This window comes from Hemicordylus capensis, chromosome 6 (genome assembly GCF_027244095.1).
Source record: "Hemicordylus capensis ecotype Gifberg chromosome 6, rHemCap1.1.pri, whole genome shotgun sequence".
Classification (NCBI taxonomy): Eukaryota; Metazoa; Chordata; class Lepidosauria; order Squamata; family Cordylidae; genus Hemicordylus; species Hemicordylus capensis.
Genome location: NC_069662.1, coordinates 40,288,908 through 40,310,421, shown reverse-complemented (window position 1 = coordinate 40,310,421; position 21,514 = coordinate 40,288,908). Strand labels below are relative to the sequence as shown.

The 21,514-nt window shown below is 44.9% G+C and overlaps 2 protein-coding genes across 6 annotated transcripts in view; one reads left to right on the top strand and one right to left on the bottom strand.

The window, feature by feature from the left end:
• Positions 1-12,543, bottom strand: part of CALCOCO2 (calcium binding and coiled-coil domain 2) — a 48,775-nt gene extending 36,232 nt beyond the window's left edge. The window contains exon 1 of one of the 4 annotated variants that reach the window (XM_053262105.1): positions 12,333-12,543. The gene's annotated coding sequence lies outside the window, so the exon portion shown is untranslated. Of the gene's footprint in view, positions 1-8,519; positions 8,667-9,834; positions 9,970-12,332 lie in introns of those variants that run through there. The other 3 variants (XM_053262102.1, XM_053262104.1, XM_053262103.1) reach the window with 3 other exon arrangements.
• A 40-nt stretch (positions 12,544-12,583) lies between these two features.
• ATP5MC1 (ATP synthase membrane subunit c locus 1) lies at positions 12,584-19,595 on the top strand. 2 transcript variants are annotated; one of them, XM_053262108.1, is made up of 5 exons: positions 12,584-12,731; positions 14,667-14,715; positions 16,604-16,681; positions 18,363-18,538; positions 19,358-19,595. In XM_053262108.1, exons 2-5 carry the CDS (start codon positions 14,677-14,679, stop codon positions 19,470-19,472), a joined length of 408 nt encoding a protein of 135 aa, XP_053118083.1. In that variant the 5' UTR covers positions 12,584-12,731; positions 14,667-14,676; the 3' UTR covers positions 19,473-19,595. The 2 variants fall into 2 exon arrangements, with proteins under 2 accessions (XP_053118083.1, XP_053118081.1); XM_053262106.1 differs by having other exon boundaries at positions 12,682-12,824.
• Positions 19,596-21,514: the final 1,919 nt, after the last annotated feature.

Below are 21,514 nucleotides of genomic sequence, written 5' to 3'. Positions count from 1 at the left end.
AACACCAGTGACGAGAAGGTTAGAAGGCAAGGAAGAGGATGTGTGTGTGTGCGTAAGTAACTCCACACTAGGAGAGTACACCTTCTCCTGTAAAAAGCTAGCTATACTTTATATGCAAGTTTATGTAAAAAGAATCGAAATCATTTTGTCTTAGCCCTCCTCCAGGTTGGGGAGGGCTAAAAGACGAAGCTACTACAAATCAGGATGTTTCCGATGACAAGATTCATTAATGAAGCAGGCTCCATATCAAACAAATTGACAAAGCCTGCCAGAAATCAATTCTGTGGTTTCCTAGATCTTTAGTAGCAGAATTGAGAGTTATTTATAGCAGAAATGAACTTACTAGGTGATCTTAGGCAAGCAGTTCTCTTTCTCTCCGTTTCATTCCCACCCCCTTATCTGTTATCTCAAATCCAAACTATCTAATAATGAGGGACACGGTGATGACCTGACCACGAGGCAAGGTGAGGCAGCTGCCTCAGGTAGCAGAATTTGGGCATCATCAAGGGTAGCAAAATAGTGATACCAGGAACTTCTCTTGTGCAAGCTTCACTGAAATGATCAGGAGCTACACAAAAACACTACTACCCACAGGGCTGGCTCTAGACCAAACAACACCCCAGGTGAGAAGTGTCTTGGGCATCCTTTCAACTTTTTCAACATGTGAATACCTTAATTTTTTAAAGTGCATTTGTAGCCCCTTTCACAACATTGATGCATAGTCTGTATGCATGATAGGAGCCCATTAAGCTGCCTTATACTGAATCAGGTCATTGGTCCATCTAGCTCAGTATCCAAGGTTTCAGGCAAGAGACTTTCCCAGCCCGAGTTAGAGATGCCATTGAACCTGGGGCCTTCTGCATGCAAAGCAGATGCTCTAGCTCTGAGCTATGGCCCCATCCTCTAAGGGGAATATTTTATAGCAGATAATATATGTTATAGCTCACATGCGGTCATGCATCCAAATGCAAACCAAGGTGAACCCTGATTAACAAAGGGGACAATTCATGCCTGCTACCACAAGACCAGCTCTCCGCGATGTCATAAAAGATCACACATTTGCAAGAATGGATCTGTAAATCTAAGTCTTTTGATATGAAGAATAAGTAAAATATCCAGAGCCCCTCAAACCCAGCACTCTAGGTAGATGCCTGGGCTGCCTTCCCCAGAATCCGGCCCCGACTGTGCTGTTGTGCAGCTCCTGTCCATGGCATTGAGGCTCACACAGGCAAATTTCTTGGGGGATTGCAGCCCATGTCATTTAGAGGAAGCGGGGAGAGGTGCCTAGCACATCAGGCATCATCATGTTATGGCCAGTCTTGGCTGCCTAGAGAAAAACAAAATACAATGCTCCAGGAGGAACCTGATCACACCCTGGCTAGCCACCAGAGGGGAGGGGCTCTCTGCCGAGATGGCTTTCCTGCCAATCCCAGACTACTCCAGTTCTAGGAAATGAGAAGCACGAGTTTCCCAGCTGATCCTCCCAGCAGTGACCACGAAGTGAGGCATGACCTCTCCAGATAACAGAGATACAGAACACTGAGGGTGAAGGGAAAGGGACACTAATGGGAATGCCAGCAAATGGACACATACAATTTGGTTTCGATGCTATCCTTACTTGGGCCAAGGTCATACTGAATCAGACATTATAACATTTCAAGAATTTAGAGAGAAAGAGAATTTTGAAAATAAGCACAACTCATAATGTTGTATAGCAAATACATACAGATTCTTGATAGAAGTATTGCTTTCACTTTTGAAAGGGAAAAAACAAGCACCATTTAAAAAAAGCCCACTAATGTTTATGGAGAGAAGACACAAACAGCTTGGGATGGAGACAGGAAGTTTTATGACTAGGATCCCCAGATCCTCCTTTTTGTCATTGCTTTCCCCACAAACACCAGAGCTTCACCAAGCATGAGCTGCAGTCAGATCAGGCAAATTCGGTGAGCTTGCCAAAGGTTCTGGAGTTATTTATAGTAGAAATCGGAATGATTTGTGCATGCAAGTGACATACTAGGGGGATATGTTCAGCCAATTCAGTGAGCAGGGAAAGTCCCCTCCTCAAGTCAACTTGGCCTCAAGTTGCAGAGTTACTCCTTTCCCAGCATACCCCAGGACAAAAACTCCCCAAAATCTTTAACAGCCACAGACAGGTGTAAAGTGGCCCTATGAGGGACATCAAACTTCTCATCGAATCTCAAGTAGTAAATGTCTGACTCATGGAGCACAATCCACTGAGAGGTTATCCTGTGTTACCTGCACAAGTCCCCTGAAATTAATACAGGCCATGCAAGAGTGCTCTTGCATAACTCCCACTTGTTTTGATGGGATTTGTGCAGGAGAACGTCCCACTAGATCACACTCCATGTTAATTGTACACCCTTGTACACCCCATGTACATGCTGCACAAGCGTCTTCTTCACTATGAGTCACTATGAGCCACACCGCTCATTGAGGTCATCAGAGGAGGTCCGTCCCTAGCTACCACCAACTCGTTTAGTGGCTACACAGAGACGGGCCTTCTCAGTCGCTGCCCCGAGATTGTGAAATGCACTCCCTGCTGAGATACGATCCTCCCCATCTTTGGCAATTTTTAAAAAACACCCGAAAATGCATCTTTTCACCCAAGCTTTCCCAGCTTTTTAAAACTGTTTTTAATTTTATGACTGTTTTTAAATTATTGCGTTGTTTTAACTTTTATATGTGTTTTAATTGTTTTTATGTTAACCACCCAGAGATGAAAGTTTGGGCGGTAAAGAAGTTTAATAAAATAAATACATCAATAAATTTGGGCACAAGATGGCCTTTTGGACCTCTTGACTCAATCCACCTTATGTGTTGGGCCTTCCCCCCCAGGTGGGGGGAAAGGTAGCACAAACACAAGAAATGCCTTATGTCCCCTTCCTCATCCCAAGCAGAGCTGCCTCCATGAACAGCCCTTAGGCTCTGAAACAGAACCAGAGGATTTCTTCCCGAGTCCTGGAGGAAGATTTCTCTACCACCATCAGGGTTTGCCAGCATTTCCTGTGAATTGCTCCTGTGCCTTTAAGAGCTGCTCACAACACGGAAGTCGTGCCAGGAAAAACACTTGACAAACATATTCTGCACTCCACCAGCTTGCCCTCTCTCTTAGCCTTTGAACCCCTGAACTACCTCCAAGGAGGCAGCAGGAGTGCTGGCTGGGAGACTTCAGAAAAATGAGGTAACAGCAGGCCCACCCATACCTGCTTCTTCCTGGAGGCTTGCTCTCAGACACTCTTCCAGCAAATATATCCCTCAGAGTTCTCCACAACAGGCTCTAGATGCAGAAGGGCAAAGAATGCAGCATAGGCAGCTCTTTGCTATGTGCTACTTGTCTGTATTCCTCTTCCCCATTCTTTTCCAATTAGATATACCGTATAATGGCGGCGTGTAACGGGGCTGACTGCCAGCAATTCAATTTCCTGCCATTAAGAAAGCGTTTCAGGGCCTGTTGAGAACAGAACCACACAGCCGAAAGCTTTCGCTTTCAACATGTCACAGAAAAGCCACACCCTATGCGAGTTCCAGGAATTGTCCCTGCTGCATGGTGTAGGCAGCACACCTGTGTCCTCCTCTGCCTCAGACTGGTTGACTGGTTCTGTGCCTTCCGCAGCAGCCTGACGTGCAGAGATTATTAAGGAGGCTTCCCTCATCACTTTCACTGAAGTTTAGAGTTGGAAGGAGCCTTGGAGGTCTTGTGCACAATACACTCCATCTCTGTGTCAGGAAAAGCTTCAGCTGCCCAATTTCTAAACACCACCACTTAACATTTGTGCAGTACTTTAGGGTATGTCAAGCATTTCACTCATGTTGTCTTAGTAATCCTTACAGCAGCCCTAGAACCAGCGTAATATGGTGGTTAGAGTATTGGACCAGGGAGACCAGACTTCAGCCATAGGAATATAGGAAGCTGCCATATACTGAGTCAGACCATTGGTCTATCTAGTTCAGTACTGTCTTCACAGACTGGCAGTGGCTTCTCCAAGGATGCAGGCAGGAATCTCTCTCAGCCCTAACTTGGAGATGCCAGGGAGGGAACTTGAAACCTTCTGCTCTTCCTAGAGCAGCTCCATCCCCTGAGGGGAATATCTTACAGTGCTCATACATCAAGTCTCCCATTCAGATGCAACCAGGGTGGACCCTGCTTAGCTAAGGGGACAAGTCATGCTTGCTGCCACAAGACTAGCCATGAAACTCGCTGTGTGACTCTTGAGCCAGTCACTTCTCTCTCAGCCTAATCTACCTCACAGGTGGTTGTGAGGCTACAAATAGCCCTGTACACTGCTCTGGGCAGTGCCTTGGAGGAAGAGGAGGACAGACATGAAAAAAATAAAATAAATATTTTCATGCCCACACTGCAGAAAAAGGGACCAGAGAGAACAATTCACCTAAGGCAGGGCTGCTCAACTCTGGCCCTCCTGCAGATGTTGGCTTACAAATTCCATAATCCCTGGCTATTGGCCCCTGTGGTTGGGGATTATGGGAGCTGTAGTCCAAAAACAGCTGGGGGGCCAAAGCTGAGCAGGCCTGACCTAAGGCCTCTTCACAGGTACTATTGTAGTGTTGTGTTGTGTTTTGTTTAAGTCAGCAGCTCTAATTGTCCAGTGAAAACTGAACCACAACCTCCCAGTTCATCGTTCAATCTCTTCACCACCAGCTTACGCTAATTGTCAGGCTGCTTTTAGAGGCACAGGAGCAGGGGCAGCAGACAAATGCGGTGATCCTACTGTGGAATCAAACACAGATTATGAAGTATTTTTTTCTGAATTTATCTCTCAGGCAGTCTAGGACGAATGTGAATACACAGACACAAGGGATGCACACAATTGCACTACCACAGAGAGGCTATACGAGGCACGTGGGAAATTTCAATAGGCACTTTTGCACAGCCACAGTTAGGGGTATAAAGCTATATATCTGGGTAGGGCTGCTCATGTGAAGGCAGATCCCAGTGCTAGAGTTGCCAACATTGTGTTGGCCAAAATCGAGGTACCGGGGGGGGGGGCTGGGGGGCAGGGCCACCTTGGGGCAGGACTTGCATTCACTGCCCCAGGTGGCAGCTGCCGGGCGCACTTACCTGGTGGTGGTCACCATCACCAGGTCCAGGTGTGGCTGCTCCTGCTGCTGTGCAGCGGGGGCAGAGCAAGGATGGCGACGAGAGATCCTCCCGCCTCCCCAACTAAGTGAAGTTGGCAGGCATGCAGGCTGCTGCTCGGGGCGGGCATGCTGAAGGGCGTGCTGAAGGCACTGCAGGTGGGACTTGGGAGAAGGCGGCGAAAGAGTCCCAACCCGACCTGCCTCCCTCCCCCAAACGAGGCTGATTTCAGGCCCGAGCTTTTTACCCAGGCTTTTACCTGGGTTAAAGGGTGCAAGCGCGCCCCTTATCCCAGGTCCGGGGTAGTGTGAATGCACGGGCTGAATGCAGTCACAGAGCTGGGCGCCTAGAGTGCCTGGCTGGAAGGGGAATCCCCAATGCACTGTGCTGCTCACACAGTGCATTTTGGGATTCCTGGAGGCTGAGACTCATTTTCCCAGCCTCAAGTGATCCGCACTGCTCAGAGCAACACAGATTGTGTGAACATGTGCTGGGATGGTGATCGGGAAGCGGGGGGGGAGGTTCAACCTTGCCTCCCCCCCCCATTGCCCTCCTTCCCCTCGCAACCAACGGCCATGAGAACAACCTTAATTGTCAACAGAATATCAATGCCAACGCGAAGCAAGGATGAAGAAATCTGAAAGAAAAAAAGTAAACGAAAGAGGACTGAAAAGAGGGGCAAGGGTCATGAAGAAACAGCCTCAAATCTAGAAAGACTCTAAGGCTGCAAGAACAGGCAAACAACTCTGGTATAAAGTATGTTTCCCAGGAATGGTTGATAGCATCTCTCTAGCTTCCAGGTATCTGACAAGTCTTGTTGAAGGGGCAATAAATAACAACAATAAGTCTTTATAGCATGCTTTAGAGCAGCAGTTCTCAACCTGTGGTACTTCAGATGTTGCTGAACTACAACTCCTATCATCCCCAGCCACAGCTGGGAATGATGGGAGTTGTAGTTCAGCAATGTATGGAGTACCACAGGTTGCGAACCCCTGCTTTAGAGCATTTAAGTATTTCATTTACATTATCTTAGCAATCTCAACCACAGCCCTGTATGGTAGGCCAGTATTAACTCTGTATTGCACAAGAGGGGCTGAGGCTGCACATGGGTGGTTTTCCTAAGACCACCTACTGAGTTTGCAACAGAGTCAAGTTACTGGAACATAGGAAGATGCCATATACCAAGTAGTCCTTCTATCTTAGTACAGTCTACTCTGACTGGCAACAACAGCTCTCCAGGATCTTAGACAGGGGTCTTCTGCAGACTACCTGGAGATGCTAGAGACTGAACCTGGGACCTTCTGCATGCAAGGCAAGCACTTTACCACTGAGCTATGACTCCATCCCTGCTCTTTTACTTAACCGCTAATGCTATATTCACAAATGTAAATTGTGACTTTTTTTTCACAAAACAAGAATGACATACTACATCACTGATATCAGGGTAAGAAATATGTTTTTGTAAATCACACAGATCATTTTGTATCTGAATAAGATGTACACACATTGCTTTTTGTGATTATTTTATGCTAATGGCATTTGGGACAGTATCGTTAGTAGCAGGATCACAAGAGAAATGGGTGAGGGAGGAATAGCATGTGTATGAAGGTAATTACTTCTTCGGGTGTGGGGGTCAGGATCAGAGCAATCCACTGCAACTAAGGTTTTCAGAAATGGAGAGGCATCCCGCTGCCTGCTCATCACTCACCAGCTATATTGTTCATCTTTAGGAAACAAGGCATCATACTTCTGCCCCAAATAAGTATCAGAGTCCACATGTATGCCTTACTTCAGAATTATGTAGTTGGTGGGGGCTGACTCCTTTGCCACCCCTGCCCCTAAATCTGGTCTCACAGTGGCAAATTAAGGGCTACTCCCTTTGAGAGTAAAGGACAAAAAAACCAAAAAAACCACCCTTCTTAAGACTTAAAAAACCAAAACTTTAACCCACTTTCCCATTGTCACGACTGCCATTCCAATGCAGATCCTTCCCTCAAAATATGTCACAACTACATTGCCAGTTTTTTACAGGTCTAGCTTTAAGATACCTTTATCAGCAGCCTGAAAGGCAGAGATTGAAGAAGGACTGTATTTCCTAACATAGAGATAAAAGGATGGGGAAAGTTTCCGATGTGTGTCAGGCTGCTGCTAGAGGCACAAGAGCAGGGCCAGGGGAAAGTTGGCAACTCTAGGCATACATTTTTATGCTGTGCTATGTAAAACTCTATATAATGAAGCTTCCCCCCCCCGCCACTAACAATGAGCAACATTATGTGCCAGTGAGGCATAGCGGACCAGGGAGACACAGGTTCAAAACCCTACTCAGCAATGAAGCTAAAAGGTTGGCTTTGGGTGAGTTATCTTTCAGCCTAACCTACCTCATATGTAGGTTAGTGAGGATCAAAGTCAGTGTGGTATGGTGGTTAGAGTGCTGACCTTTGGTGGTGGAGATCAGAGTACAAATCCCTGCTCAACCATGAACGATGATTAAGCATGGGAGATTTGGGACTAGTCAAGCTAACCTCAAGCTAACCTACTTCACTGGGTGGTTATGAGGATAAAATTGGGGTAGCCTGCCTACATGTATGCCACCCTGAGTTGATTGGAGGTTATCACACATTATTATTTTTTTAAAGCTGGGTGACATTTTGAGGGGAAATTGGATAACCCTCCCAACCTCCTTGGGGGAAACAACAAAATATAAATGCAATAGATAAATCTATAAATATAGAAGTTAATTTCCAATATTCTATCACACTCCAGTGCGACCAAGAACAGAACTGAAAGCAAACCTATGTAGGTAGGAAACTTGATTCTTAACAGCTGAAGTCACCAAGGGGCAGATTGTGCTCTGAGATCTCAGATGTCCTCAAAGGCATCCCCTTCCTTCCTTCCATGTAAGTGAACTGTTGCCGTTCACTCCAGTGGGGGAAATCACACAATGAGGGACTCTGGGCATCCTGGCCTTCACTGATCATAGTCATAAGAGGGATGCAGGGTGCCAAGAGATGTCGTTGCATCCTACTAGATACAAATTCTTTCTCTACATACCCATCATCACACCTGACATTTCATGAGGAACAGTAAACCTTTTTCACAGTTTAAAACCACCTCTCAATAATTTGACCTTTAAAAAGATCATTCCAGGATATTCTGCAACCCCCGCCATCCCTTGTACTAAGTAAGTTCTACTAGAGAAGCAAAGACAAGAGTATAACATCACATTATATCCAATACTTCCACCAACTCTTTTCTTCCCTTGTAACAAAATTACAAACCACTGTCTTGATGTGCAATGCACTTTCATAAATTATCCCTTTCCCAGTAACTACTGAAGAAGGCACTGAACTTGAGCAACAAGTGAATGCTTCCTGCCCCACCACTTACTCACATAACTCACCTTTCACACAGGCTGGGACTCTAAAAGATGTCTCCGCAGATACACTGCCTAAAATAAGGATTAGCTGCTGCTTCCCCAAACAGAGAAGCTAGCGATGACTAGCAGAGATAGAAATCTGATACTTTTGATCATCGGACCAGCCCAGCCTGGAAAGTTACAGCTGAAGGCACCTCCCATTGCAAAGAATGTTGGGAGATGTAGTTCTGCACATATACAGAAAATTAACACTTTCAGGAACAGTTTTCAGCAGCAGCAACTAGGGCAACTCCAGCTAAGTCTAGCAAATGTCAACTGGCTTTGCTTTGGGACAAATGACTGGGCAGATAATCAGTTAAAAAGGGGAGGAACACTATAGTAGGTTTGCTACATTATTTTCCTGACAAAAATGCCCCCAAATCTGGAGTGAACATTATTACTTATGAACATTAGCACAGGGTAGACAGCAGAAGAGAACCATTTTAAAATCAAATGCACATTTCTAAGGAATGTAGAATGCTTTCCTGAGTGACATTGATTTTTAACAAGATTTCTGAATTTCCTGCATCTTGACAGAATGAAAAGCCTTCACTGAATAGTATGTGCACTCTGTTTAAAAATGGCCTGCCACAGCTTTCTGTAGCATATTAACATCCACAAGCAAAGGATTCCAGACTAGTAATAGAATACTATGCATGTTTATTTGGAAGTAAATCTCATTGAGTTCAATGGGACTTACACCTTAGTGAGTGTGCATAGGACTGCAGCCTAAAGGGTATTCCTGCAGCCTGATCATCTGCCTTAGGGTACAATTCTATGCACACTTACTTAGGATACAATACAGTGATTTCAAGAGAATGAGCTGCAAGTCAGGCCTTCTCTGATCTTCTCTGAGCCAGCGTGGTGTAGTGGTTAGAGTGCTGGACTAGGACCAGGGAGACCCGAGTTCAAATCCCCATTCAGCCATGAAACTAGCTGGGTGACTCTGGGCCAGTCACTTCTCTCTCAGCCTAACCTACTTCACAGAGTTGTTGTGAAAGAGAAACTCAAGTATGTAGTACATTGCTCTGGGCTCCTTGGAGGAAGAGCGGGATATAAATGTAAAATAATAATCAATCATCATCATCATCATCATCATCATCTTAATTTTGGCTCTGCCTCTAACTCACTAAGTGGACTTAGGCATGATACTCCCTCTCAGGCTCAGCTCCCCAATGGCAACGATTTGCCTTTACAAGGTTGTTATAAGGATTACATCAAGATAATAGATATGAAGCACTTTCCACATGCAAAAGTGCAATACAAATATTATTTTTATTATTAACTTAATGGGACTTACCTCCAAGTAAATGCAATAGGATTGGATGGACTGTATGTGGCCCTTGAAAAATTGCGGACAGGCATATGGTTTGCTTTATAAATGTGAAGAAATCTGATTCTTAGAGGCAAATCCCAAGTAGGTTCACTTGTAAAGTCCCACTTGAGTCAAATGAGATTTACCTCCTCTTAAGTATACTCAGGGTTGCAGCTGTGCAGTCCAATCCTATGTACATGTCTACTTGACAGTAAGGTCCACTAAGTTCAGTGGGGATTGCTTCCAAGTAAGTATGTTTAGGACTGCAGCCCAAGTGTCTCACATGTGAAAAACACTTCCTATGTCATCTATTCATATTGCACAGACATTCCTTTGATAGGCGAACGTCTCCTCCTGCTGGCTGGTGAGTGAATTGGCAGGTATCTACCCATCCAATTCAAGGATACAGTAACTACAGACAAGACTAAGTGTATGAAGTGTAGAAGAAGGTGATAAATCCCACTTTTGGAGATGGCGGCAGCTTTAACCACTTCACATCATCTTCAAAATAACCTACTGGCAAAACAAATTGTCAACTAGACACTAAGGCTGGGTTCATGTAATGCGAAACCAGAGTTAAGCGGGACAGAGATTGGAACTCTAGTACATCTGAATTTGTGCAATTGCAGTTTTGGTTTGCCTTTTTATTTTTTATTTATTGTTATATTTCTATCCCACTTTTCCTCCAAGGAGCTTAGAGTGGTGTACATAGTTATTTTTATCCTCTCAACACCCCTGTGAGGTAGGTTAGGCTGAGAGACACACAACTGGCCCAGAGTCACCCAGTGAGTTTCACGGCTGAATAGGCATTTGAACTCAGGTCTTCCCAGTCCTAGTCCAACACTCTATGCTAATTTGAACTTTTGACTTTGGTTTGCCACCAAGACCCCTGGCTTGGCCACCGAAGTGTTATGTCCAAACCAGGACACCGCCATAACCACAGTTTCATGCCAATTTTCAAACTGCAATCATAGAGGCGGCAGCACTGATGGGCCCGGGATCATGGTTGCACCATGCCTGTGGAGCTTCTGACTGGCTGCCTCTCTGAGCAGGAGCCCTGCCCCTCCTGTCACCTGCACAACTATGGAGTTAACCCACAACAGTGACGCCGCTACGTTGCATCCCTGGCTTGTCAGTCTGTCGAGCGGCGCAGTCACACGGGTTATTCCCTCTTCCCAGTCTGTCCCTCGCTTCCTGCACCTGGCAAGCAGGAGGGAAAGCTGCAGACAGGATGACTGGATGGGCACAAAGTGCTTTGCTCTCTGAGAAGGAAGTGACAATGATGTATGTTTACAAGCACAAACACTCCAAGTGGCAACATAAGCAGGGGACCCCATCACACTGCCAAGAGTGGAATGGCGGTGGGGTGGGGGTGGTGCCTGGGGCCAGTGCCCGGGGCTGGGTTTAAGAAGCAGCCCTAACCAGGGATTCTCAAGCAGCCAAATTCTATTTTCTTTTAACAGAAAGATATGGCAAATGGGGCTCGGCTCCTTCCCCTTATCACCTAGACTTACTCATGAGCAGGGCCGGGCAGCAAGAACAATGTTGGCAATGCTATTCTTGCTGCCTGGCCCTTCTTATGAGTAAGCCTAGTGGCCACACAGGTACCCCCAAAGGAAAACAGCTGGGCTTCCCCTTTTCTTGTAGCTGTTGTTGACTACAACTCCCATAATTCCCAGCCAAAGGCCATCACAGCTGGAGATGCTGGGCGTTGTAGTCAACAACATCTTGAATTCTCTGTTAGAGGGAATGCTGGAAGTCATCATGTTTCCTTTCTGAGTAACAGGGAAATAGTGCGTGCCCCCACAGCCCCTAGATCTGGTAGGTAACATTTTATGTTCTGCCCTCCTGCTGCCATGCTGTGAGACATGTAACTGTTCCTCTCGTCTTTTCTGATTATAAATAAAGATCAAGAAAGAATATGCCTATGACAGCTGAGATCTGAATTCAGGCCCATATGTCCAGTGATGAAGAGTCAAGTCTTCTTGCCTGGAAGACTTTCCCTTTAATCTATTCCCATATGGGTAAAGGCCTGGCTGTACTGTTTCAGTCATAAGTGGGGGAAAGCATGTGCACATTTTCAGAACTTAGTTCTACCTTAATTGTCCTTACAAGACCAAGCACTGGTTTTCAAATCAGGCCATCTGACGTCTGTATCTACACAAAGTTGCTTAAAACTCCTTGTACTCTGTCGTGTGAAGTTCACGCATGAATTTATATTCCTAAGGCCTGATTCACAGACGTGTAAGCATCCCATTGACGACTGCAGAATCTGCTGATGATATTACGTGTGAATGGGCCATCAAGATAACGTTATTATAAATGTTAAGATGTTAATATCGAATCACACACTCTTCAAATGAGGTTCTCGCATTCAGCTACCAGTCAAGTATAGTGTAAACAAGTATACCAGCTCTACGTGATTACTCACTGGGAACCTCACGCAACGCACCCCCCACCCCCCCAGCAATTGAATACTCAACGTAATAAGACACGTGCCTGATCTTCACACGTGAGACGGCCACCACACGGGCTTTCCCCCCAGCGTCACGAACAGCAGCGGCCTGGGAGTATCACGTGACTCTAAAACGTCCCGCGGTGTTTGCCCTCCGCCGCAACCTCCAGGCTGTCAAGCAGAGCCACGCGATCCGTCCTCTCTTGCCTCCTCCTTCCGATGCACTCTATGGGATGCTCCCTGGAGCGGGATGGGGTGGCATTGTGGGGGGAGCTGTCCAATAGCCATGCGGCGAGTGTTTCAGAACTGCCCAATTCGCACGCGGAGTGAAGCCTTGCGTCCCGTGAGCCACCGGGGCCTGCCTCGGCAGCGTTCCTTGCGTCGCGGCGTCCAATAAGAGCGGAGGACGCTGTGGTGCATTGGCAAGGTGAGCGAGGGCGGGAGGGGCTTGGCTGTGGCTGGTCCTGGTCCTGAGTGTCGCGACTTTGAGGTTTGGTGGAGGCTTGCTTCGCTCTAGAAGGTGAGTAGGGCCCTGAGAGGGGCGAGAGGGATGGGGCTAGTGGGCGGAGGGGGCCTTTTGCAAAAGAAGTGTGCATGGAGGAAATGGAGCAAGAAGGCCCGTTATTCATTTTATTATCCTCGTTGTGACCTGATACTGGCCACCGAAGGCTAGCTTGAGCAAGAAATGTCTCGTATTGCTTTCACAAGCTGCAGAGGCTCAGGCTTTGGCGAGCCTCCGGGGAAGAGAATCCTAAACAGGGAGAATCCTCTGGTAGTTTAGAGGCTAACAGGAATGAAGTTGGCATCGGATTTCTTGGCTAGAGCCTCTGTCTCCAAAACGAGTGGCTATAGCATATGAAGACTTATGCCATGATAAATCTGATTGTCGTTTAAAGTCCACTGGAGACTCCTTCCTTGAGTTTACTGTAGCATGGCTATCTCCTGTGGAGTTTATCAGTAAAAATGAGGGAGAGGCAGCAGCTAAACGTGTCTCGTAAGGCTGTGCAGGCCTGATTTGGTGCATAGTTAAATGTGTTCCTGGTTGCTCTTAAAGGTTGTGTTGGGGCATAGCAAGGTAGTGATATCTTGGGTATACTATGCCCAGACTGTTGAAGGCTCTCTGAGCTATCAACTGGAGTTGAGCCAGGAAAGCAACAGAAATCTTAAGTGGAGAGAGTTGCTTGAAGTCTCTGAAAAGGGCTTGGAAGCAGTGGTGTGTGTCAAGGTGTTACTAGAAAGTATTGCTCTGTCTTGCAAATCAAGTTATGCCAAGCTTGTGGATTAAAGGAAGCCAGTAGGGGACACAAAATGACTGGCTTGAGGAAAATATGGTGTGTTTAGTTGGGATGGGGTGGAACTTGTCTGCATTGGAATGCTGGCAGAAGGGTGAAGCAAATTAATGGGAAAGCCTAGGGAAATCCAGTAGACCCAAGGACAGCAAGAAAAATGGACAATGTGTACGAGAGGACCGATGTGAAGAAAACATAGGACCCTTAAAGTGCTGGCACCCCAGAAAGCTGGTAATGGGGAAGGAGTGTATTGATGAAAATTACAGTCAATGTGTTAGACTTGTGCCTTCAACCTAACTTATGAAGCATGTGACAAGCTTGCCCAACTATTTCTTACCATTGCTAGATGGTATAGGGTTGTGCAGCTTAATATCCATTAAAAAAAAACCCTAGGGGGTTCAGACTGCTTCTATCGTGTGAAACAAAGGAAGATCCTAGTTCATCTTTCTCATAATTGTTTTTATCTGTCACCTTAGCTCATCTAGCTCAGTATTGTCTTCACAGACTGGCAGTGGCTTCTCCAAGGTTGCAGGCAGGAGTCTCTCTCAGCCCTATCTTGGAGAAGTCAGGGAGGGAACTTGGAACCTTCTGCTCTTCCCAGAGCGACTTCATCCCCTAAGGGGAATACCTTGCAGTGCTCACACATCAAGTCTCCCATTCAGATGCAACCAGGGCAGACCCTGCTTAGCTATGGGGACAAGTCATGCTTGCTACCACAAGACCAGCTCTCCTCTCCTCTTCTTAGCCTGTCTAAAGCTGGAGATCACTGTTACACACCAGCTGTCCAGTTCTCTGGTTATCCCTTAAGAGTTGCAAGGCTAGTCTGACCTTCTGGTTTTTAAGTTTGGACTGACACTTGCAGAGTCCTTGTGATAAGGGTTTTACAGTATAGCTATAGCTGCATGGAAGGAAAAGACTACTGCGGGGGGGAATGAAGAGCAAGTGGTGTTTTTCCTGTACAAATGGCACACTTCACTCACATACAGGGTTGTGTTTTTTTTTAAAAAGTGGAATTGTTAGTGTGTGTGTGTGTGCGCGCGCATATATAAACGTGTGTGTTTTACTCTTTCTAGGATAATCAGAATGCAGACTCCAGTAGCTCTCCTGGCTTCGCCAGCTTTGGTAAGAAAGTCTTGGCTCACTGGTGCCACCTTAAAAGGGGAGGGAATAGATGGCTTGTGTGCTTTATATTCCCTTTCTTTTTTATCCTTGCAACAGCCATGCGTGCGTGGTCGATCACTAAGGCTGCAAACCTAAACATACATACTAGAAAGTAAGCCTCACTGAACAAGATACTTGTTTCTGAATTAACATGCAAAGAATTGCTCTATTTCCATCTGGCAGAGAAAGAACTGAGTAAGAGTTACTTGTTCAAGACCTCCAAATGAATTCTGGTTGAGATGTAGTTTGACCCTACATAAAATGCAAAGTACAATGGCTTGTGAAGTATATATTAAGCCAACCTTGCAAATAAGTCCACAACAGTTATATATGAACACAAATGCTTACTAGTCATCTTACCTATGCATTAGGCATTAATGACTAGCCAACTGTCTTCCAGCACAACTTCCCTACTAAGTTGTCCAGAGCTGATTCTGTAGGTGGTAGGGGCAACAAACATGTGGTTATTTGCAGGTCTTGTGTTAAACTAAATGCACTCTTGGTCTATGAAGTTAATGGGGAAGCAACATCAGGTGCTCTGCACATCGAATGTAAAGACTTAGGTATGCTCTGCAGTTAAAATAGCTGAGCAGTCTCCCTGTTAGGGGTTTTATTAGGGCTGCAACATTTCGTTTCAATGATTGACTTAAAAACTTTTTAAATAAACTAAATAGGCATACTCAGCTAATTGAGCAATTCTTTTTCAAAATGGCATGGTTAAAAAAGGCATAGTGCAGTTGCCATCATAGAACAGCCATTCTTGCCTCTGAGAATTAAGACTGAATGCCTTTTCTAAGATAGTATCTGCTGCAACATACTTTCAATCTACAAACTGGGAATTTTTCTTCAGTATGTATGTTTTAAGTCGTACTGACTAGTTGGTTAGATCTGCATACATCAACTGATTAAAATTAATTTGTTCAACTAATATCTTTAATTGGATGACTATCCTGGCAAGTTAACATTTGCCACACTGGTGAAATTCAGCTAGTCCATTGGATTTTCACCAGTAGGTGAATCTGGGTCTGAAGTTGATTGCAACAGTAATACTACTATTATATTGGGATATTGGTGTTGTGAGTTCGAATTGTATCTGCAAAGAGCATTGAAGGTCACTGGCTAATTCATACCTAACTGCAATGATGTCGGGTCTCATCCAGCAAATTTGGCACATTAAAATGTCAGCACAAGTACTCAGATTTTGCTAAGTTGAATGTAGCCAAATACTCTAGATTGTGCCCACTGGACATAACTGGATATTAACCTATGCAATACTTAATTACTCAAATTACAATGTAGGAAGGATCCTAGTATGCTTAATCAAAGAATCATGTTTTATTGACACATTCTATACTAACATTTCCTTCATGTAGTCCCTTGAGGCTGCTAATGATCAACTATAAAGAACACAAACATAAAGATGAATAATAAAGTGGAAACATACATACTTATGACACATTCTTAGTCATATATTTTATGTCTTAAAAGAATGCTTCCTAAACCCAGAACCTCAAGCCAGACTTACTTTGGAGATGGGAACACTTTCCCTACCCCCATATGTTCTTGTACACAAGTAAAATTTAGCATCCCCTCCAAAGAATTTTCACGAGAACAAGATGGAAATAACTGCCTTCCAATCAGCAAAGTAACTCATCAAACTTGAAAGGGTCCTATAAAGCATGTTTTATATGTACTGAGTTCAGTTTCTGGTGTTTCCAGCTAAAGGATCTTAAATAGGCAGTTGGGAGAGATCTCTGCCTTCAACCCTGAAAGGCCACTGCCAGTAAGAATTGACAAGACTGGCACCTGTGTATATATTCTGATATGAATTAAATGTCTTTCTTTCCAGCTCCGCTGCTGTTCTCGAGGCCTAACCAGGCCAGTTTCTCTAGCTGTATTTAGCAGGCCAGAGACTCAAACTGCGCAGGTAAGAATAAACTCCATGGCCTCTCCTTGCTGTCTTATTTTTCCGTAGCTTGAAAATTCATCTAACTTCTTGGCCCTTGAGATTTCATAGCTTACCACTAGCCAGGAGCAGATAAAAATGTAGCCCCTCTTCAGTGCAGTGACAACACTATTTCACCAAAGATAAATGTATGTGTGAAACACTATAGTGGGATGTAAGAATGTTGCAAGCAAAATCCTTGAACAAGAAGCTGGAGTCTCAGTCAGTTTCTCAAGGATGTTTCCTACAAAACTTGCATGGATTTTGTGCATTGTCCAGTTCTTATTCTGGTGAATCATACATGGAAATCTGAATAACCTGTTCACTGTTTGTGGAAACGGGATTCAATGTGCCAACTAGAATTTGAATCTGTACATTTTGTGTCAACTTTCATGTTTTAAAACAGATTCTTAGTCTTCATGGTTGTTGAAAATAGACAAGAATTGCCTACACATGTAAATGTGTAGGCAATTCATGCTAACAGCTAAACAAAAAATCAAGCTTCCTGTTAATGTTTTGACTTGCACACCTAGTACAAATCCCATCCATGTCTGCATGCTTACCTTCTCATTGCTATACTGCATGACTCTCCCTCCCTACTGGCATCTTTTCAAAACCCCAGATGTGTAGGGTCACACAGCAATAGGAAACACTTGGCCTGTAAACTCTAATATGGGGTTCTAATGGGCCCATTTGGAGGAGGAAGGGGGCAGGAACTGTGAAAATTGAGATTCTTGGAATATTGCAGAGCAGGATGTAAAAGATATCTCTTAATCAAGGAAGCCTTTTCTGTGTTGCTCATCTTACATTCTGTTTACATTGTGGGAGCCATGAGAACCTAGAACCCTTGCAGAGCCCATGCTTCAGATCCTAACTACACAAGCTTCACCCCTTCTAGAAATTTGAGGAGAAGCTAGAGTACAGACTTGTGTGTTTTGAGCAGCACTGGAAGGCATTGCAGTGCATTGGCTCACAGTTAAGGAATCACTATTGCAGGGCTGCACAACTTCAGCCCTCCAGCTGTTGAGTCCAACAGTTGAGTTGTAGTCCAACTCAAGCTATTGTGACCTGTTTCCTCAGCTTATTGGACTCTGCTCTTATACAGGGGTTTGAAAAGTTACCCTAACTTGGAGTCCCTTGTGTCAGCAGTGCCCTTCTCCCTCTTCCATCTATATTTAAACTCTTCCGGATCAGATGTTGCATTAATTCCAGCCTTCATAAACCCTGTGTTGAGACACTTCCATTCATACTGTCTGGCGTCCCACAAGATTTACTTTCACCACCTCCTGGAGTCAAGGATGGCAGGATCCTCCATGACAGAGTGGGGTTTTGGTACACACAAGGAATAGCAGAGAAGGTATTCCTTGTATGTACAGTATATACACTGAGAGACTTTCAAAATCTACACATTTTTGTGGTTGCCACATCTCTTTGCTGGATGCAAGAGAGGCCATCTGTTCTTTCCAGGCTTTGATTAGGTGGGCCCAAATTGAAGCATCATATGCACCGTAGACACGTACATTTGTTTTGGGCCATTGTTTGGAAATCTACTTGGTGTCTTCTGTTTTTGTTCCTGACCGCCAGTGCTTGGAAGCTTAGCAGCCCATATATAAAGTGCTTGTTGCCTTTGTTTACTCATACAAATAATTTGCTTCCTCCCTAGTCTTTCGGCATTTCCCATCGTCAACTGGCTCACCGAGAATTCCAGACTACTGCTGTCTCCCATGATATTGATACTGCTGCTAAATTTATTGGCGCTGGTGCTGCTACAGTCGGGGTAGCCGGCTCGGGAGCTGGGATTGGCACAGTGTTTGGCAGCTTAATCATTGGTTATGCCAGGTAAACTAGCTGGTGGCAAGGATAGTGTTCCAGCATCCAATTGTATGTGTTTGAAAATACCTTAACCTGTAAATGAGCCCTATCTTGTGGGGGGACGTTTCTGTGTGCAGGTGGTGGTGGTGAACAAACCAGTCACAGAGGGCTATTACAGAAAGAAGAGGGAAGTACAGGGTTCCCAAAATAACTTTCTCAAATCAGTAACAAAGAAGCCCCTCTTAAAATATTTCACATCTGATGCAGTATATAGATGGAACCCTACCCAAGGCTGCCACCTTGTGCTTTCTGAGACATAGTTTCTTAGGGTGTCTCACCACTGAATTTGCATGGGTTTTTTAGAGTTGGAATAAAGCCCTAAAACTCTGCATGCATGTATGGAGGGAATATCTCTTCACGGCTCTTTACACAGGGAGGTGGCTAAGAAAAAACTCTCTCATATATAATATACCTTTCCCCCTTGAGGTATGGAGACATATTTTTCCTCAATTCCCCTTCTTGCTTTTTGCTCCACTCCAAGGAGCAAAAACTCCTTGTTATCAAAAACTGGTATTCAGGAAGTAAGGCTAAAAAACCCTTGTCTGTAAAGTAGGGCTTCTATTTTGAGAGCCTGAGATGTCAGTGGCTGTGTACTTATAAACAAGGAACCATCCTTAGACTTGAAATGTAACACCTTGGAAAATAAGATGTTTTGAATGTGTTTGCTCTGGCTTTAGCTCAGCCAGAAGGTTCTACAAAGAGTATTTCAAAATGGGCTTTGAAGACACCTTGCAACTTGGTGTATTGCAGAAATTAACTGGACTTTTATCTTCCTTCTACCTACAGGAACCCATCCCTCAAGCAGCAGCTGTTTTCTTACGCTATCTTGGGTTTTGCCCTCTCAGAGGCCATGGGGCTCTTCTGTTTGATGGTGGCATTCCTCATTCTATTTGCTATGTGAAAACCTCAGAGCTATGCTGCAGCTACCGCCTGTCTGTGTCCTCTCCAGTTTGAGCCTGCCTCCCTTGCCAGAGTGTTACCGATTTAAACAAACTTTATCTAAATAAACAAGATTCAAATTTTCTGTTTAGTGTTTTGTTTTTCAATATCTTCACATATCTCAAGTGTTAAGGCTTGGGTTCTTGTTCATTATTTTAAAATATGTATACATATTTAGGGGGAGAAGGTCAGCCTATTGTGAACTTCTTTTGTCGTTAACAACAAAATACTTTGGCTAAAGAGCCAGGTTAATAATTGTTGTCCATGACACTATCACCTCCTGGACAATGAGAGCTGTTCTTTGGGGTGGGGGTCTATTTATGGCTTGCCTAAAGGGCTCCAGATAACTGGCTTTAACGTTTCATGGGTATGTAAAGTTTTCAGACCTACATTTTCTAAAGTTAATTCTGCTAGGGAACAGGAAGCATGGCTTTGTGGCTACCAGACCCTAAGTCTCACAGGCAGGGGCCCTCTACATGTCATGTTCAAAAACAATCTTTTTTTTCATGCTATTGGGGCAAGTCTTTCTTCAGTCCTCTACAGCCATGTACTGGTTCATGCACACTTCTGTTGAACCCTAAAGCCTCTGCTCCACTGTGACAAGAAGGGAAAGTGTATGACTCCATTTGTATTTTGTTCTAGACACATTCAATATGCTTCTAGCAAACTAGTAAAACTGCAAAAGAAATAAGCAGCAAGGGGGAAAATTTAAAATAGTGAGAGTAGTAGTTTGTGCTACAGTCTGCACTTGTTAAAGAGTGAAAGTAGGTGGGTGACCTTCAAAACTTTCCTAGAATGGATTGATTTCCTTGAGGTGGCAACTGCATTAAAGCAACTGGAAAGGCTTTCAACTTCTGGAAACTGCCTTTATTTATGTCTCCTCGCTCCTGTTCTCTGGAGGGCCAGAGTGGAAGCAGAGGGTGTTGGTGGCAAGGACGTTCTCTAGCCGGCGTAGCAGAAGGCGCATGGCTGTTTCGGGAACTGCATAAGACCGTGAGCGTGTTCTAGTCCCAACTCGATGGTTCCGGTGCTGAATCTGAAAGATGGGGATACGCTCTAGGGATGGCAGAGCGAGTCTCTATGATCACTGAAGCGGTTGTAAGATTTGTAGGCGGAAAATAGTTCTATTGTGGTTAGGGGGCGGAGCGCGGCTCTGGAGCACCCGTTGAAGGGAAGGCGGGCCTTAGGTCGGAATAGGTGGCCCTATGCTGATAAAGGTGCAGGAGGGGCACTCCAGGGCTGCCAGCTTATGCATGCTTACGTAAGGGAAAGTCCCAGGAACTCAATGAGACAGACTTCCGAGTAAATATGTGTAGGGATGAGCTGCACGTTTGAAAGCTCTGGAACCGGTAGGGGCGCTCTACCTCGGAAAAACAAACTCTAGAGCGCAGTACGACACTTCGGTCGTTCTACCGCGGCGTTGTACTGGCTGCTGGTAGAGACAGTACACGTAAAGGGTTACAGTTGTTCTGGTTTTCTGATGGGACGGGGTCTTGGTCGCAGCTGGTAGAATCTTCCATGCGCGGGGCAAGAACGTTAGCAACAAATCTAAAGAGTGAAATTAAAGCAGGCAGTTAGAAGAAGCTCCCTTTTGCTGCAGTGTTTTGAGACGATCATGTTCTCTACCCAAAAATATGATAAAGCTATACAAAAAGGGCACTCAGGGTTCTTGTATTTTTAAAAGCCTCCCGTCACGCTGAATGCAGCAGATGGCAATTCGAGGGCGAGGAAGGCTTTCCCTGTTGAATTTGTCCCTGGTATTCGATCATCCCGGAGAGAATCTATGTGGTCACTAAGAGTCGACACCGTCTTGACGGCACTTAATCAATCAATTCGGGTTATTAAAGGCACAAGAGCGTAATTTGCATGCTTCCTTTCTTGCAATGCTTCGAGCACATCGTGTCCTCTCTGTTAGAACTTGCGATGGTGGCAGGATGATTCCCAGCCAGAAAGTGAAGAGTTAATCTCACCTTTAGAGGTGAAGGGATGTGAGGAGATACATAT